Source organism: Salmo salar, chromosome ssa25 (assembly GCF_905237065.1).
Source record: "Salmo salar chromosome ssa25, Ssal_v3.1, whole genome shotgun sequence".
In the NCBI taxonomy this organism is placed as follows: Eukaryota; Metazoa; Chordata; class Actinopteri; order Salmoniformes; family Salmonidae; genus Salmo; species Salmo salar.
In genome coordinates this window covers 41,107,915-41,126,668 of record NC_059466.1, presented here as the reverse complement: position 1 = coordinate 41,126,668, position 18,754 = coordinate 41,107,915, and the positions used below count along the sequence as shown (strand labels likewise).

Sequence of the window (18,754 nt, the reverse complement as noted above, 5' to 3'; positions counted from 1 at the left end):
GAAAAATGGAAAATGAATGAGAATGTCTTCTTCACGATTTGCCCAAATGTACCTGGGGACTTCACACTAAAAGTCTTGTTGTTCAGTCATACTTCAAGTTATCCATCTTAAACTTTGCACATACACTGCTGCGATCTTATGGACACTACCGGAATTACAACCAGAGTGATGGTTAGAACTATGACCTTTCTCTTGAATTTCAAAGATGGTGGTAGAAAAAGACTGGTTGTTTTTTTCTTTGTATTTTCTTCTACCAGATATATTGCATTATATTCTCCTACATTCAATTAACATTTCCACAAACTTCAAAGTGTTTCCTTTCAAATGGTACCAAGAGTATGCATATCCTTGCTTCAGGGCTTGAGCTACAAGCAGTTAGATTTTGGTATGTCATTTAAGCGAAAATCTAAAAAAAAAAGGGTCTATCCCTGCTTTTGGATCGATGTCCCTTCCACTGGACGGTTGAGCTTACGTAGGCTAATGCGATTAGCATGAGGTTGTAAGTAACAAGAACATTTCCCAGGACGTAGACATGTCTGATATTGTCAGAAAGCTTAGATTCTTGTTAATCTAACTGCACTGTCCAATATACCGTAGCTATTACAGTGAGGAGAGTGCATAATTTTGAACATGAAAAGTTATTAATAAACAAATTAGGCTCATTTGGGCAATCTTGATACAACATTTTAAACAGAAATTCAATGGTTCATTGGATCAGTCTAAAACGTTGCACATACACTGCTGCCATCTAGTGGCCAAAATCTAAATTGCACCTGGGCTGGAATAATACATTATGGCCTTTCAAAGATGATAGTTAAAAAAAAAATACAAAAGAACAGTTGTTTTTTTCTTTGTATTATCTTTTACCAGATATATTGTGTTATATTCTCCTACATTTCTTTCTTTCACATTTCAACAAACTTCAAAGTGTTTCTTTTCAAATGGTACCAGGAATATGCATATCCTTGCTTCAGGGCCTGAGCTACAGGCAGTTAGATTTGGGTATGTCATTTTTGGTGAAAATTGAAAAAAAGGGGCGGATCCTTAACCTAAAGCCCTGAACAAAGGATATGCATATTCTTGATACCATTTGAAAGGAAACACTTTGAAGTTTGTGGAAATGTGAAAGGAATGTAGGAGAATATAACACAATTTAATGCACCTTATACTTTCCCCTCCTGCTTGTCTGCCCTTAATATCCTTCTCTGTAATGTAACACACATAAAAATAACTACACTGGTACACTTTTAATATCCTTCTCTGTAATGTAGCACACATAAAAATAACTACACTGGTACACACAGACTGCAATCCATTTTGAAGCAACTGGAGGACATTTCACATTCATCAGCAGTGGCAATGTCAGAGTTCCAGGAGAAAGAATGACAGAAAGAGGCAATGTGAAACGAGAGATCAGAGAGACTGTCTTCCTCTCTCACACATCCCTGTCCTGCTCTGGGAGATGGATGGGAATACTGTGGGCTAAGCCAGGGCTACATGGGATGAAGAGTGTTTCCGGAATGTTGTGACGACTCAGGAGGGCAGACTTCTGGAATAAGTGTTCTCAGTCTCCAGAGACAGGAAATAACATACAACATGTGTGAGTGTGAGTGTGTGTGTGTGTGTGTGTGTAGGAAATCCATATAGCTATGCATAAAAATGTGTATTGCAGTCTTAAAAGTGTACCTGTGTAGTTATTTTTATGTGTGTTACATTACAGAGAAGGATATTAAAAGTACATGCAGTTCAGAGGGAGACTTTTTCCTGGATTGTGTTCTTAAAGCCCAAAGGTTATGCATATTATACACGTGTATGTGTGTGTGTGTGTGTGTGTTTGCGGCATGCGTGTGTGTGTGTGTGCATGTGTGTGTGCTTGTGTGTGTGTGTGTGCGGCATGCGTGTGTGTGTGTGTGCGGCATAAGTGTGTGTGTATGTATGTGTGTGTGTGCGGCATGTGTGTGTGTGTGTGTGTGTGTGTGTGTGTGTGTGTGTGTGTGTGTGTGTGTGTGTGGCATGTGGGTCTGTGGGTGTGTGTGCGATATGCGTTTGTGTGTGCGGCATGTGTGTGTGTGTGTGTGTGTGTGTGTGTGTGTGTGTGTGTGTGTGTGTGTGTGTGTGTGTGTGTGTGTGTGTGTGTGTGTGTGTGTGTGTGTGTGTGGCATGCGGCAATATTCCCTCCCAGAATAGCTGTTGCCTGGAGGAGAATATCAAGGAAAGTGCCTGCTGTAACGGATGGATGGATGAGGAGAGCGGAGGAGAGGGGAAGACAGAAGGGTAGAGGGAAGGAGTGGAGATGAGAGAGGAAAGAGGAGAAGAGAGGGGAGGGGAGGGGAGAAGAAGGGATAGGAGTATATTGTAGTGGCTGATCTTTCAGGGCTTGTTGGTGTGTGAGTGTGTATGTCTGTAGAATAACTATGTCTAACATTCCACTGCTTGAAGAATGAGAAGATAATGCTGTAGATATATATGTTGAAAAGGATGGGGCTTAAGCTGTATCCTTGTCTCATCCTCCGGCCCTGTGGAAGGAAATGTGTGCTTTTTTGCCAGTTTTAACCGCACACTTGTTGTTTGTGTAAATGGATTTTATAATGTTGTATGTTTTTCCCCCAATACCACTTACCGTCAATTTGTATAGCAGACCCTCATGCCAAATTGAGTCAAAAGCTTTTTTGAAATCAACAAAGCATGAGAACACTTTGCCTTTGTTTTGGTTTGTTTGTTTGTCAATTAGGGTGTGCAGGATGAATACGTGGTCTGTCGTATGGCAATTTGTTAAAAAGCCAATTTGACATTTGCTCAGTACATTGTTTTCGCTGATGAAATGTATGAGTCTGCTGTTAATGAAAGTGCAGAAGATTTTCTGTTGGTTGCTGTTGACGCATATCCCCGGTAGTTATTTGGGTCAAATTTGTCTCCACTTTTGTGGATTGTGGTGATCACTCCTTGGTTCCAAATATTGGGGAAGATGCCAGAGCTGAGGATGTTACAGAGTTTAAGTATAGCCAATTGAAATTTGTGGTCTGTATATTTTATCATTTAATTTAGGATACCGTCAACCACACAGGCCTTTTTGGGTTGGAGGGTTTGTATTTTGTCCTGTAGTTCATTCAATGTAATTGGAGAATCCAGTGTGTTCAGGTAGTCTTTAATAGTTGATTATAAGATTTGTATTTGATCATGTATATATTTTTGCTGTTTGTTCTTTGTTATAAGGCCAAAAAGATTGGAGAACTGGTTTACCCATACATCTCCGTTTTGGATAGATAACTCTTTGTGTTGTTTGTTTAGTGTGTTCCAATTTTCCCAGAAGTGGTTAGATTCTATAGATTCTTGAATTACATTGAGCTGATTTCTGACGGGCTGTTCCTTATTTTTCTGTCTCTTGCTCTCTCTCTGTGTCTCTCTCTCTCTCTCTCTCTCAGTAGTATAGTGCAGTGAGTAATCTACTTGATATAAAAGGCTGGAGGTATTTATTTTGGTCTGTTTGGCAAATGGGTCATACATTTAAACGCAGGACAGTAGAGAGAGGGACAGCGAGAGAGAGTGGGGAGGTGGGGACAGAGAGAGGGAGGGTGAGGTAGGGACAGAGAGAAGGAGGGGGGCTAGGTAGGGACAGAGGTAGTACATAGGGAGAGGGGAGGAAGATGGCATGGTCGGACCTCACGTTGGACAGAGGGAAGGAGTGGAGAGAGGAGTTACGCACATTCCCAGTTTAGATTAAGCTTCACGTTCCCCTGAGGGGTGGCAGGTAACCTAGTGGTTAGAGCATTGGGCCAGTAACCAAAAGGTTGCTAGATCGAATCCCCGAGTTGACAAGGTAAAAATCTGTCATTCTGCCCCTGAACAAGACAGTTAACCCACGATTCCTAGGCTGTCGTTGTAAGTAAGAATTAGTTCTTAACTGACTTGCTTAGTTTATTAAATAAAAATACAATTAAAAGCCTCTAACTCCCCCTGTGTTGGCTAGTCTTATCACCAGACTCTACAGTGAGTCAGTTGCACTGTCACTACTTAGTTTCTAAATCAAGTGTCAACTCCATCCCAGACACACTGCTGTATAAATCATACTCACTTCTGAAAGCACTAGTTATCTGGAAAACCACTATCTGCAAGTGATTGAATCCCTGCTCTAGTCTCTCGTATACATTTTAAAAGGAAAAAAAATCACATGTACACACATTTAATGTTCTCAACTGTTTGGCTGCTGTGACCATTCTAACTGGTATCTGAGGAGCCAGCTTGGTTTAAGGAGCTTAATAGCTATTAGAGTTATACGTTCAATCCTTCCTGTTTAGGATGACAGTGCAATTCCCTCATTTGCATACCTGTTGAAGACTCAAAAATAATGATTTGTTCAAGACATCTCATTTTCCCCTCCACGCATAGTCACTCTCCCCAAAACTCATCTCTCTCACATGATCACATTTATTTTGTTTTTCAGATTTGAGTATTTATAGAAATGAGCAGGCATGTTTATTGTTCTCTCTCTCTTTCCCCAACGTCAGTGTCTGTCACACCTCTCTCTCTCACACCCATTAATATTATGTGAGTTCTGATGCTTTTCTATAGAACATTTTCTGCCACATTAATTATAACCCCTGACAACAAACCTCTCTGTCTCTCTTTCTTTCCTCCACAGATCTGAAGAGAGAGGCCAGTATCTGCCACATGCTGAAGCACCCTCACATCGTAGAGCTGGTGGAGACATACAGCTCTGACGGCATGCTCTACATGGTCTTCGAGTTGTGAGTCACAACTCTGTTCCTTCTCTATTACACATGCACGTGCACACACTCTCACACTCACTCAATTATACACAGCAACATACATATTCATAGGATATAAGCATTTTTGCATCTAAAAAGTATTTTATTTCAAATGTGATGAGGTTTAATCTCATCAGTTATAATCCGAGGTCGCTCCCATCCCCATCAGTTCAGTCTGTCATGTCGCTGAGCGGTCACACCACTAGTGGTGTAATTGATGTGACCGTCGGTAATGGATTTCTACTGCTCGCTAACGCAAGCATAGCTAGGCTAGTTATCAGGACAGAGTACTGTATGGGTAAAATGAGTGAGTGTAGCTGCAGCTGTGGCCGCATGCAGACGTCAGTGTAGCAAGCTCTTATAGAACGTGTTGAGGCAAAAGCAATTTTTTTAAAGTGACGTCATAATTTCTCAATGAAGTCATAATTTCTGAAATGACATCATCATTTGTACCGACAGATGTATTCTATTGAGTATCATTTTAGAATATGCATACAATTCAGAATACCTTCAAACACCAAATTATACCTCATTTCAAAATAGGCCACCTGTCAATCGTGAATAATAATTATTGTTATTTTACCAGTGAAACGTCCAAACTGCATCTGCGTGCCAATAATTTGATCTCAATTAGATTCATGGGAATATGCATGCAGATGTTCTTGAATGATGTAGTATGTATGTACAGTGCAGTATGTATGTACATTATGTAGGTAGGCCTAACTACGTTTTCCTGAGCATATGGTTGTAACCAATAGAATAGGCCTACCTGTATTTTGTTTCAATCAAAGCTCATATTTTGCCTACTGGCACCGTGGTGCACAAGCTGTTAAGTTTTGACCCATGAGAAGAAAGTGTGACCACTCAGCTAATCATCCTAAAATCTCATAAGGTGGTGTTTTTGGTCTTACGGTAACGTTATACTTAAGCAATAAGGCCAGAGGAGGTATGGTATATGGCCAATATACCACGGCTAAGGGCTGTTCTTAGGCACGAAGCAACCCCTGAGGTGCCTTATTGCTATTATAAACTGGTTACCAACGTAATTAGAGCAGTTAAACGAAATATTTTGTCATGCCCGTGGTATACGGTCTGATATACCATGGCTTTCAGCCAATCAGCATTCAGGGCTCGAACCACCCAGTTAATAATGTCTGATATACCCTTGGCTGTCAGCCAATCAGCATTCGGGGCTCAAACCACCCAGTTAATAACATGCTATTCCATTCGGTTCTGTTGTGTAGAATACTAATAAAAAAATTGTGACTTTGCAGCCATTGAATAGCTTTGATCGACCTTTTAGTAAACAGGCACCATTGTGAGAAGTAGCGAGTGACGCTCCGGTGCGCTGCGGCAGGACTACACCTCTGGTGATAATAGGACTGGAGTAGAGAGATGGAGAGAATCAGAGGAGCGAGACAAAGAGTATCAGGAGAGAGAAAGCTGAGAGAGAGAGAGGAGAATGGCAGAAGGCTGAAAGGGTGAAGTCGAGAGAGTAGCCAGGGAGGTGAAAGAAAGAAAGAAAGAAAGAAAGAAAGAAAGAAAGAAAGAAAGAAAGAAAGAAAGAAAGAAAGAAAGAAAGAAAGAAAGAAAGAAAGAAAGAAAGAGCAAGAGGGGGAAATAGTGAAAGAGGTCTGTAAAGGAAGAGATGGTGAGTCCTACCTACGGTGTCTGCTGAAAAATGATAGAAAGAAAGAAAGAAAGAAAGAAAGAAAGAAAGAAAGAAAGAAAGAAAGAAAGAAAGAAAGAAAGAAAGAAAGAAAGAAAGAAAGAAAGAAAGCCATCATTGTGGAATATGAAGAGTGTTGTGTTCTTCTACTCTGTTCTATTCTGTTGTGTTCTAGTCTACTCTGTTCTATTCTGTTGTGTTCTAGTCTACTCTGTTCTATTCTGTTGTGTTCTAGTCTACTCTGTTCTATTCTGTTGTGTTCTAGTCTACTCTGTTCTATTCTGTTGTGTTCTGTTGTAGTCTACTCTGATCTATTCTGTTGTGTTCTAGCTGTTCTGTTCTGTTCTGTTCTAGTCTACTCTGTTCTATTCTGTTGTGTTCTGTTCTAGTCTACTCTGTTATATTCTGTTGTGTTCTAGTCTACTCTGTTCTATTCTGTTGTGTTCTAGTCTACTCTGTTCTATTCTGTTGTGTTCTGTTGTAGTCTACTCTGATCTATTCTGTTGTGTTCTGTTCTGTTCTGTTCTAGTCTACTCTGTTCTATTCTGTTGTGTTCTGTTCTAGTCTACTCTGTTATATTCTGTTGTGTTCTAGTCTACTCTGTTCTATTCTGTTGTGTTCTAGTCTACTCTGTTCTATTCTGTTGTGTTCTAGTCTACTCTGTTCTATTCTGTTGTGTTCTAGTCTACTCTGTTCTATTCTGTTGTGTTCTGTTGTAGTCTACTCTGATCTATTCTGTTGTGTTGTCTGTTCTGTTCTGTTCTAGTCTACTCTGTTCTATTCTGTTGTGTTCTGTTCTAGTCTACTCTGTTCTATTCTGTTGTGTTCTGTTGTAGTCTACTCTGATCTATTCTGTTCTGTTCTGTTCTGTTCTGTTCTAGTCTACTCTGTTCTATTCTGTTGTGTTCTGTTCTAGTCTACTCTGTTCTATTCTGTTGTGTTCTGTTCTAGTCTACTCTGTTCTAGACAAAGATTGCGCACTAGAGGAACCCCCTTAGGTCCCTGAAGATTCCACACGAACAAAGGATACGATGAAAACGAACGCGTTTCATTTTAAAGGAATATCCATAGTTTTATCAAACACACATATACAGACATTAACTCATGCAAACAGTCAGATACAGACACGCACACAAACACACACTCACACAGACACATACAGACAGAGACAGACACACATGCAGACAGACACACATGCAGACAGACACACACACACACACGGACACACAGACAGACACATGCAGTGGGGAGAACAAGTATTTGATACACTGCCGATTTTGCTGGTTTTCCTACTTACAAAGCATGTAGAGGTCTGTAATTTTTATCATAGGTACACTTCAACTGTGAGAGACGGAATCTAAAACAAAAATCCAGAATATCACATTGTATGATTTTTAAGTAATTAATGTGCATTTTATTGCATGACATAAGTATTTGATACATCAGAAAACCAGAACTTAATATTTGGTACAGAAACCTTTGTTTGCAATTACAGAGATCATACGTTTCCTGTAGTTCTTGACCAGGTTTGCACACACTGCAGCAGGGATTTTGGCCCACTCCTCCATACAGACCTTCTCCAGATCCTTCAGGTTTCGGGGCTGTCGCTGGGCAATACGGACTTTCAGCTCCCTCCAAAGATGTTCTATTGGGTTCAGGTCTGGAGACTGGCTAGGCCACTCCAGGACCTTGAGATGCTTCTTACGGAGCCACTCCTTAGTTGCCCTGGCTGTGTGTTACGGGTCGTTGTCATGCTGGAAGACCCAGCAACGACCCATCTTCAATGCTCTTACTGAGGGAAGGAGGTTATTGGCCAAGATCTCGCGATACATGGCCCCATCCATCCTCCCCTCAATACGGTGCAGTCGTCCTGTCCCCTTTGCAGAAAAGCATCCCCAAAGAATGATGTTTCCACCTCCATGCTTCACGGTTGGGATGGTGTTCTTGGGGTTGTACTCATCCTTCTTCTTCCTCCAAATACGGCGAGTGGAGTTTAGACCAAAAAGCTATATTTTTGTCTCATCAGACCACATGACCTTCTCCCATTACTCCTCTGGATCATCCAGATGGTCATTGGCAAACTTCAGACGGGCCTGGACATGCGCTGGCTTGAGCAGGGGGACCTTGCGTGCACTGCAGGATTTTAATCCATGACGGCGTAGTGTGTTACTAATGGTTTTCTTTGAGACTGTGGTCCCAGCTCTCTTCAGGTCATTGACCAGGTCCAGCCGTGTAGTTCTGGACTGATCCCTCACCTTCCTCATGATCATTGATGCCCCACGAGGTGAGATCTTGCATGGAGCCCCAGACCGAGGGTGATTGACCGTCATCTTGAACTTCTTCCATTTTCTAATAATTGCTCCAACAGTTGTTGCCTTCTCACCAAGCTGCTTGCCTATTGTCCTGTAGCCCATCCCAGCCTTGTGCAGGTCTACAATTATATCCCTGATGTCCTTACACAGCTCTCTGGTCTTGGCCATTGTGGAGAGGTTGGAGTCTGTTTGATTGAGTGTGTGGACAGGTGTCTTTTATTCAGGTAACGAGTTCAAACAGGTGCAGTTAATACAGGTAATGAGTGGAGAACAGGAGGGCTTCTTAAAGAAAAACTAACAGGTCTGTGAGAGCCAGAATTCTTACTGGTTGGTAGGTGATCAAATACTTATGTCATGCAATAAAATGCAAATGAATTACTTAAAAATCATACAATGTGATATTCTGGATTTTTGTTTTAGATTCCGTCTCTCACAGTTGAAGTGTACCTATGATAAAAATTACAGACCTCTACATGCTTTGTAAGTAGGAAAACCTGCAAAATCGGCAGTGTATCAAATACTTGTTCTCCCCACTGTACATACATGCACACATACAAACACAGACAGACAGACAGACAGACAGACAGACAGACAGACAGACAGACAGACAGACAGACAGACAGACAGACAGACAGACAGACGCACAGACACGCACAGACAGACAGACAGACACGCACAGACAGGCACATACATGCACAGCTTTCAAACAGGCCCATAGTAGTGGCACACACTTCAAACTTTAATAAGATAACCTTTTCACCTCCTGAAGTTTGGATGTTTACATTGACCTTCATACCAAACTGACCTATCTTCTTCTATCTCTCTCCCTATCCACCCCCCTCTCTCTCTCTCTTCTTTACCTCCTCTCTCTCTCTCCCCCCTTCTCTCTCTCTACCTCTCTCTCTTTCTCCCCCTCTCCCACTCCCTCTCCCTATCCACCCTCTCTCTCTCTCTCTCTCTCTCGCTCCCTCTCTCTCCCCTTCTCTCTCTCTTTCTCCCCCTCTTCCACTCACTCACCCTCTACCACTCCCTTCCTCTACCCCCTCCCTCTATCTATCTCTCTCTCTCCTACAGTATGGATGGTTCAGACCTGTGTTTTGAGATTGTGAAGAGGGCAGACGCTGGCTTCGTCTACAGTGAGGCGGTGGCCAGGTAAGACCAAGTCCACTTCCCATGATGCTCCATTTGAAATAGGTCCTCTTGTTGCATTGAGTTCGATTCAATCTGATGGCTTCACTTTTCTCCAAGGCTGCACTTCGATGTGGCATTCAGCCTTTCAAAACTTAATTTAACACAACTAGCGAAAAATAAATTCAGAGAAGAACACCAAAACACCATGGACAGAAATAACCACTTGCCGCTATTACAACAATATTGTTAGAATCAAGTCATGGTGTTTTATTTCTGCCTTCCTTTCTCCTGCTCCAGTCACTACATGAGACAGATCTTAGAGGCACTGCGATATTGTCATGACAACAACGTCATCCATCGAGACGTGAAGGTAGGCCCTAGTCTCCGTTTGATAGTGTGTGTGTTTGTGCACGTGTCTCCCGGAAACAGAGTTTACTTGGAGTTGGAACCTAGCTGTGATTTTACTGTGCTCAGTCCCCTCCTCCCCTCCTCAATTCTCTCTTGACCCAGACGTTGTTTTCAATCTGGCTGTCTGTCTGAAACATTTCTAAGTGAGTTTGAGTTTATTTTTACAGGGAGAGTGAAACATTAATCAACGTTAATTTTCAACCGCAGTCCCTGGGCAGGTTATTAAAAACAATTCCAATAACAATGCAGACAAACAATGAGCAGTGAGCACATGCAGAGCAACACAGACAGACTGAGCAACATAGGACAAGCAACACAGCATGCAGACAGACAGCATGGATTATTTTTATTTAACTTTTATTTAACTAGGCAAGTCAGTTAATTATTATTTTGCAAAGACAGCCTACCCCAGCCAAACCCTCCTCTAACCCGGACAACGCTGGGCCAATTGTGCGCCGCCCTATGGGACTCCCAATCACGGCCAGTTGTGATACAGCCCTGGATCGAACCAGAGTCTGTAGTGACGCCTCTAGGACAGAGATGCAGCACCTTAGACCGCTGCGCTACTCTGGAGCCTTAACCCATAGCTCACAAGTGTGAACGTGAAGAGTTGTGCTGCTCCTCTTCTCAGCGTTTCCTCCTCTGTCTGTGTCTGGGATTTCCAACACCACTCCAGCAGCGCTAAAGCATATATTTACCTAAACCAAATCAACTGTAGAGCTTATATTTAGAGTTTCATAATGACCTTCTGTGAGAGTATTCATGTTATAACAGAAATAGAGAGCCTTAGTGTTAGCAGGCTTGTTTGTAAAGTGTAAACCACACAGCTTGTGTTAGTTGTACAGGGTGGAAACTGTGAGAAAACAGATCGCTAGCTCACACTCTGGGTAACAAGTTAAAGACGTTGGCCATGGTTTTAGCAAGGTTGAGATGAAGCTGCTAAAACAGTTTTTCTTTTACTTCTCCTGTGAGCTGTTGTTGTTGTTGCCCTGGTAATGGATAGATAACAATAACCTTTCAATCTTTACTCTATATTGCTCCAGAACCACTAGTCAACGTCAGCCATTTTAACTCTGACAACTCAAGAGATTGATTGCAGTAACTATGAGTAGTGTAGTCATTGTTGACAGAGTTGTCAGAGGTAATATGGCGACGCTGTCCTTGTTGAATATGGAGGAACTTGTGTGTGTCAGTGCGTGAAAGTCAAGGTCTTTGAATTCATTTGAATCTCTTAGAAGTATAAATATCAGTATAAATCACAGAACATCTCTATTAGTATTATTCATAATAACCCCTTCTTCTCGCCACGCTGTGTGTGTGTGTGTGTGTGTGTGTGCGCGTAGACATCATGTGTGTGTATGATAGATTGTAACCACAGACTGTCACATGCCAGATTACATCAAATGGGGGGGGTTCGGAATGTTGATGTTTAGTTTCAGGACACAGAAATGATAATGCAGTTTGGAATGTTTGATTGATTACCTTGTGGTAATGGACGAGATTACAGACTATTAACTAGGAGATGTACTGTACACATGTAAATAGCTAGCCGTTTTCAGATAGACGGTGTTGATGGAACGATGCCTCACTGTATATTTATTGTGGAATGGTAAAGAATACCGTTAAAATCAAACACTAACTTGGTCCGAGCACCTGTGTCTGTTTACTTTAGGCTATTTGTTGTAGAGTAATGCAGAAGCCATATGCATTGTCCCATGGCAAGCACTGTTACATGTTACATCTTTCCCTTCAAATACTGTGTATTAGCTGTTTGTGTGTGTGTGTTATTATCTCATAACAAAGGCCAAACACAAACACACAAAGCCTTCACCTAGCTATGCGTGGTCAGCACTGTGGGCGGTGGGCCACTGAGACAGACTAGAGTTTTTACTGGATCAGCAATGCACTGGCAGGTAAAATACAGTGCCTTTGGAAAGTATTCAGACCCCTTGACTTTTTCCACATTTTGTTACATTCTAAAATAGTTTTTTTTTAACAATCCTCTGCCATCCACACACACAATACCTCATAATGACAAAGTGAAAACAGGTTTGTAGACATTTTTAGAAATGTATACAAAATGTAAAAAATAAATATCTTATGTAAATAAGTATTCAGTTTCCATTTATCATCATTGAGATCTTTCTACAACTTGATTGGAGTCCACCTGTGGTAAATTCAATTGATTGGGCATGATTTGGAAAGGCAGTTGACAGTGCATGTCAGAGCAAAAACCAAGCCATGCGGTCAATTTGTAGAGCTCGGAGACAGGATTGTGTCGAGGCCAGGTGCAGAAATCCCGGGGGGGACGGGGGGGACACGACCCCCCCATCCTGGGAAAAATATGATTTGTCCCCCCCAATATATCACTGAAACATAACTATGTAATTTAAATAATATTAATAATACGCAATGAAAGCAATTGTGCTGATTATAGACACTTAATAGCACGTTTTTAAGTTTCAAAAGATTGCGACCCCCCCCCCCACCCTTTGCCTCACAATGGTTTGATCCACTGCCAGTTCCTTAGTTGGCAAGGTAACAGAGGGGCCGTATCTACTGTCTGAAAGGCACTCAATGAACGTAACTGACGTGAGGTTAATCTAGTCAATCGCACACACACACTAGCTGAATATCCAGAGCTAGCACGCAAATATTAACTATTAAGCTAGCTAGTACCTATTCCATTTATGTGGCGTCGTCAAAGATGGAATCTTTGCTATCGTCAATTTATTCCAAGATCAGCATGCAGATGATGTAAGTTAGTGCTTCAAAGTCCCTGTGATAAGGTTAGCGATAAACTGAAGTCCAAACTGAACAGAACTACACTCTCTTCTACCATTGTCTTAAATACATTTAATGGTCTCGTTGCAAAAGCTAAATTGTCGCAAGGGAACTTTTATTTATTTATTTTATTTCACCTTTATTTAACCCGGGTAGCAAAGATTATAGCAAACACCACTGAAACTGAATTGGTGCTCGCTAGCTTTGCAAATTCAGCTATTGTTGGAAGCCAGCCAATATGAAACAAACTATTAAAATTACAAAAGGTTGCAGCATATGTTGTGTAAATACAGCTGTCAACTCTTGTCATTTTAATCCGTTTCACATTTGCTAGATACCTTTTAGATCGAAGCCCAAATAGAATGATAGAAGCCCATCTCCTACTGTAAATAACCTACACAATGTGTGTGTGTGTAGCCAGCCAGCCAGCCAGCCAGCCAGGTAGAAAAATGGCAGAAAAATAAAAGACGGACATCAGAGTATTTTTCAATACACCAAAACGCATAGTAAGAACCCTAGTAGCCTAATATCTCAAAGACTAGTTGATAAAATGTTCATAAGAAAGAAATGAAATTCTAATGGAAATGTTTCACAATGATGTCATTAGGCAGAGCAGGCAACAGATGGCACACAGACAGCAGAGTTGGGGACAGATATGCAGGGACAGACTGGCAGAGACAGGGAGTCTCAGGTAAGTTTGTTGAGTCTTTGTTTGGCAACATTATGAAAGGTTCTCAATTTTTTTGACTTGTAAAATAGGTACATAATTGGAAAATGCCATGGATACCCCCACTCTCAACTTAAACTGGTGACTGAACTAAGATTTGTTAAAGGCAATGGTATTGCTGTTGTGATTAGTTGTGTAGTTTTTGGGTACCGGTAGTTAGGAGTACGGCAAACACCTTATTTCTTTGGTTCCTCAATATACATTTACCATATTACAATGTAGGCTATGTGTTACAGCACTACTTTTGGTGTCCCCCTCAGGAATTGCTCTTGAGAAAATTTTATGTAATTGTCCCCTCCAAAGTTGATATCAGATTTTCGCCCCTGGTCGAGGCACATATTTGGGGAAAGTTACCAAAATATTTCTGCAACATTGAAGGTCACCAAGAACATAGTCGCCTCTATAATTCTTAAATGGAAAGATTTTGGACACACCAAGACTCTTTCTAGAGCTGGCCGCCTGGCCAAACTGAGCAATCGGGGGAGAAGGGCCTTGGTCAGGGAGGTGACCAAGATCCCGATGGTCACTTTGACAGAGCTCTAGAGTTCCTCTGCAGAGATGGGAGAACCTTCCCGAAGGGCAACCATTTCTGCAGCACTCCACCAATCAGACCTTTATGGTAGAGTGGCCCGATGGAAGCCACTCCTGAGTAAAAGGCACATGACAGCCCACTTAGAGTTTGCCAAAGGCACCTAAAGACTCTCAGACTACGAGAAACAAGATTCTCTGATCTGATGAAATCAAGATTTAACTCTTTGGCCTGAATGCCAAGCGTCACGTCTGGAGGAAACCTGGCACCATCCCTACGGTGAAGCATGGTGGTGGCAGTATCATGCTGTGGGGATGTTTTTCAGCGGCAGGGACTGGGAGACTAGTCAGGATCGAGGCAAAGATGAATGGTAACAAAGTACGATCCTTGATGAAAACCTGCTCCAGAACGCTCAGGAACTCAGACTGGGGGGAAGGTTCACCTTCCAACAGGACAATGACCCTAAGCACACAGCCAAGACAATGCAGGAGTTGCTTCGGGACAATCTCTGAAAGTCCTTGAGTGGCCAAACCAGAGTCCGGATGTAAACCTGATCGAACATCTCTGGATAGACCTGAAAATAGTGGTGCAGCAACGTTCCCATCCAACCTGACAGAGTTTGAGAGAATCTGAAGAAAAGAATGGGAGAAACTCCCCAAATACAGGTGTGCCAAGCGTGTAGCGTCATACCCAAGAAGACTCGAGGCCATAATCACTACCAAAGGTGCTTCAACAAGGTACTGAGTAAAGGGTCTGAATACTAAAATGTATTAAATAGTTTTTTTCCCTCCTCATCAATCTACACACAATACCCCTCAATGACAAAGCAAAAACAGATTTTTAGAAATTGTTATTTATTTTTAATTTGCAATAATTTCTAAAAATCTGTTTTTGCTTTGTCATTGAGGGGTACTGTGTGTAGATTGATGAGGAGGGGAAAAAACAATTTAATACATTTTAGAATAAAGTTGTAGCATAACAAAATGTGGAAAAAGTCAAGGGCTCTGAATTCTTTCCAAAGGCACTGTACCTCTGTTAAGACACACACACACTTATTGGCAAAAGCTGGACATTAAATACAATTCCCTAGCCACTGTGCTTCTACATTTGCATTGCTTGCTGTTTGGGGTTTTAGCCTGGGTTTCTGTATAAGCACTTTGGGACATCGGCTGATATAAAAGGGCTTTATGAATACATTTGATTGAATGATAGCAAAACTCAACTCTTCGTACTGTAGCAACAGAGAGAAGTGAATGTTTGCTGCTTCCAACAATGATCTATTCACCCCAATAGGCTCCAAGAGGGGCAGTGGAAGTAATGGCAGCCTGTGTGTTTGTCCTGTCGACACGCTGATCTGTGAAGGCTAATAGCTCAATATGGAGGAAATGTCACATTCTCCATATGAATGGAGAGAACGAGGGAAGGATGGAGGGATGAAAGCGGCAGCACTAGCAGAGCGATTAATAGATAGACTGTGGCTTTTCCTACTGTATACACAATGTTAACTGGTAGAATGTGTTAGTGGCCATAGAAGCTTCCTAATAGTCTTGTTAGTGTTATTTATGACTGAGTGGGATGGTGTGTGTCTACTGATAACTATCTTGTAATGGGAAACAATGGTTCCTGGTGTCTGGATATAGACAAAATGTCACGCTGGTGTAAAGGATTTGGAGACAGGCGCAGGAATACATCATCTGAGTTTTTAATACACCCAAAACAAACACGTATACAAAACACTGGGATGTACCCAAACAAAAGAGCGAGGAGAAACCTTGTATAACGACACGGGACCCGTAATACGCAATGCACAAAACATGCAGCACAGGCTGAGACAACGCATAGGTACTCACACGACCAACAGACATGGGAACAATAACACGCAGCACAGGCTGAGACAACGCATAGGTACTCACACCACCAACGGACATGGGAACAATAACATGCAGCACAGGCTGAGACAACGCATAGGTACTCACACCACCAACAGACATGGGAACAATAACACGCAGCACAGGCTGAGACAACGCATAGGTACTCACACCACCAACGGACACGGGAACAATAACACGCAGCACAGGCTGAGACAACGCATAGGTACTCACACGACCAACAGACATGGGAACAATAACACACAGCACAGGCTGAGACAACGCATAGGTACTCACACCACCAACGGACATGGGAACAATAACATGCAGCACAGGCTGAGACAACGCATAGGTACTCACACCACCAACGGACATGGGAACAATAACATGCAGCACAGGCTGAGACAACGCATAGGTACTCACACCACCAACAGACATGGGAACAATAACACGCAGCACAGGCTGAGACAACGCATAGGTACTCACACCACCAACGGACATGGGAACAATAACATGCAGCACAGGCTGAGACAACGCATAGGTACTCACACCACCAACGGACATGGGAACAATAACATGCAGCACAGGCTGAGACAACGCATAGGTACTCACACCACCAACAGACATGGGAACAATAACACGCAGCACAGGCTGAGACAACGCATAGGTACTCACACGACCAACGGACACGGGAACAATAACACGCAGCACAGGCTGAGACAACGCATAGGTACTCACACGACCAACGGACACGGGAACAATAACACGCAGCACAGGCTGAGACAACGCATAGGTACTCACACGACCAACGGACACGGGAACAATAACACGCAGCACAGGCTGAGACAACGCATAGGTACTCACACGACCAACAGACATGGGAACAATAACACACAGCACAGGCTGAGACAACGCATAGGTACTCACACCACCAACAGACATGGGAACAATAATCTACAAAGGGCACATTTATACAAACACAATCAGTGAAGAATTGGAACCAGGTGTGCTTAATGACACAGTTTAATGACACAGGGGGGTCCGTGACACAAAAACACGTCAAGCTCTGAAAATCAGCTACAGTCACACACACACACGTACACGCACACACGCACACACACACACACACACACACACACACACACACACACACACACACACACACACTCTGCTGTGGCCCACTGGAATACATTATGAGTCTGAGCCATGGAAGAGATGTTGTGATTTACAGCACTAATCTGCTGTAAATAGCCAGGATAAAGCAGGTTTAAAGTGGAGCCCCCCCCCAAAAAAATGCATTTAGCCTACTGAAACACCTGGCTCAAACAGAGAGGGATGCTATGTTAGCTAGCAGACTATGGCTATCCAACAGTGGATCTCTTCCAAGTCAAGGTAAGCTTTTGGTTTTATTAATTTATTGCCACCGGGGCCCGGCGGTGTAACTGCTAAACTGTTTTCTGACTGTACACTGTACTGCATGATTGTAGCGGGTTTACTAACACGCTAGTATGTTGTCTATGACGTGACAATGATGTAGGCTGTGTGTAGCTGTTAGCGGTCATGGTATGAAGGTTTGACTTGGAAAGTTTTTTGGGGCTTTTCACAGACAGCTGATGTGTTGTGCACTGAAGTCCACAAGCGAAGGCTGAGAAGAGTTGAGCGAGTAGATAGTAGGGAGAAGGAATTATAAATATAAAGTGATCATGCTGTTTTTATGTGGCTGCTATGAAAGTGAACTGTTTGTGTGATCAGGGGTGTATTCATTCCGTGGAAAAACATTTCCTAAATGGAAGCAAGGGGATAAAAATACCTGAATTTGTCCAATAGAAACTCTCATTTGCAACTGTTGGACTAATGATTTGTAACGCCCTGTGCTTACGGCAGGCAGCGTGGTACTGGTAAGGCACCGTGTTATGCTGTGAAGCGCACGGTGTCTCCAGTGCGCGTGCATAGCCCGGTGCGATATAGGCCAGCCCCCCCGCAAGCCTACGTACCAGAACTCCAGTGCTCCCCCACAGCCCGGTTTATCCTGTGCCTCCTCCTCGGACCAGGCCTCCAGTGGGTCTCCCCATCCTGGTTAAGCCTGTGCCTCCTCCACGGACCAGGCCTCCAGTGGGTCTCCCCATCCTGGTCCATCCTGTGCCTCCTCCTAGGACCAGGCCTCCAGTGAGTCTCCCCATCCTGGTCAGTCCTGTGCCTGCTCAACGGACCAGGCCTCCAGTGGGTCTCGCCAGTCCGGAGCCACCAGAGCCGCCCGACAGTCCGGAGCCGCCAGAGCCGCCCGCCTGTCCGGACCCGCCAGAGCGGCCCGCCTGTCCGACGCAGCCATCGCCGCCCGCCAGCCGGGCGCAGCCAGGGTCGCCCAGCAGCCGGGCGCAGCCATCGCCGCCCGCCAGCCGGGCGCAGCCAGGGTCGCCCGCCAGTCCTCCAGCACGGCCAGGGGCGCTACCTAAGTGGGCGACGCCGAGGGTGGAGCGGAGGCCATGTCCCGCACCTGAGCCGCCGCCGTAAGAAGGCCCACCCAGACCCTCCCCTTCAGAGTCAGGTTTTGCGGTCGGAG

At 43.3% G+C, this 18,754-nt stretch overlaps 1 protein-coding gene across 19 annotated transcripts in view; it reads left to right on the top strand.

Annotated features, from left to right (window-relative positions):
- Nucleotides 1-18,754, top strand: part of LOC106586786 (peripheral plasma membrane protein CASK) — a 231,170-nt gene that overhangs the window by 111,092 nt on the left and 101,324 nt on the right. For 18 of the 19 annotated variants that reach the window (XM_014174421.2, XM_014174439.2, XM_014174419.2 and 15 more), the window contains 3 exons: nt 4,640-4,745; nt 9,822-9,899; nt 10,176-10,248. In XM_014174421.2, the coding sequence (XP_014029896.1) occupies nt 4,640-4,745; nt 9,822-9,899; nt 10,176-10,248 (257 nt within the window). Of the gene's footprint in view, nt 1-4,639; nt 4,746-9,821; nt 9,900-10,175; nt 10,249-18,754 lie in introns of those variants that run through there. The other variant, XM_045707387.1, reaches the window with a different exon arrangement.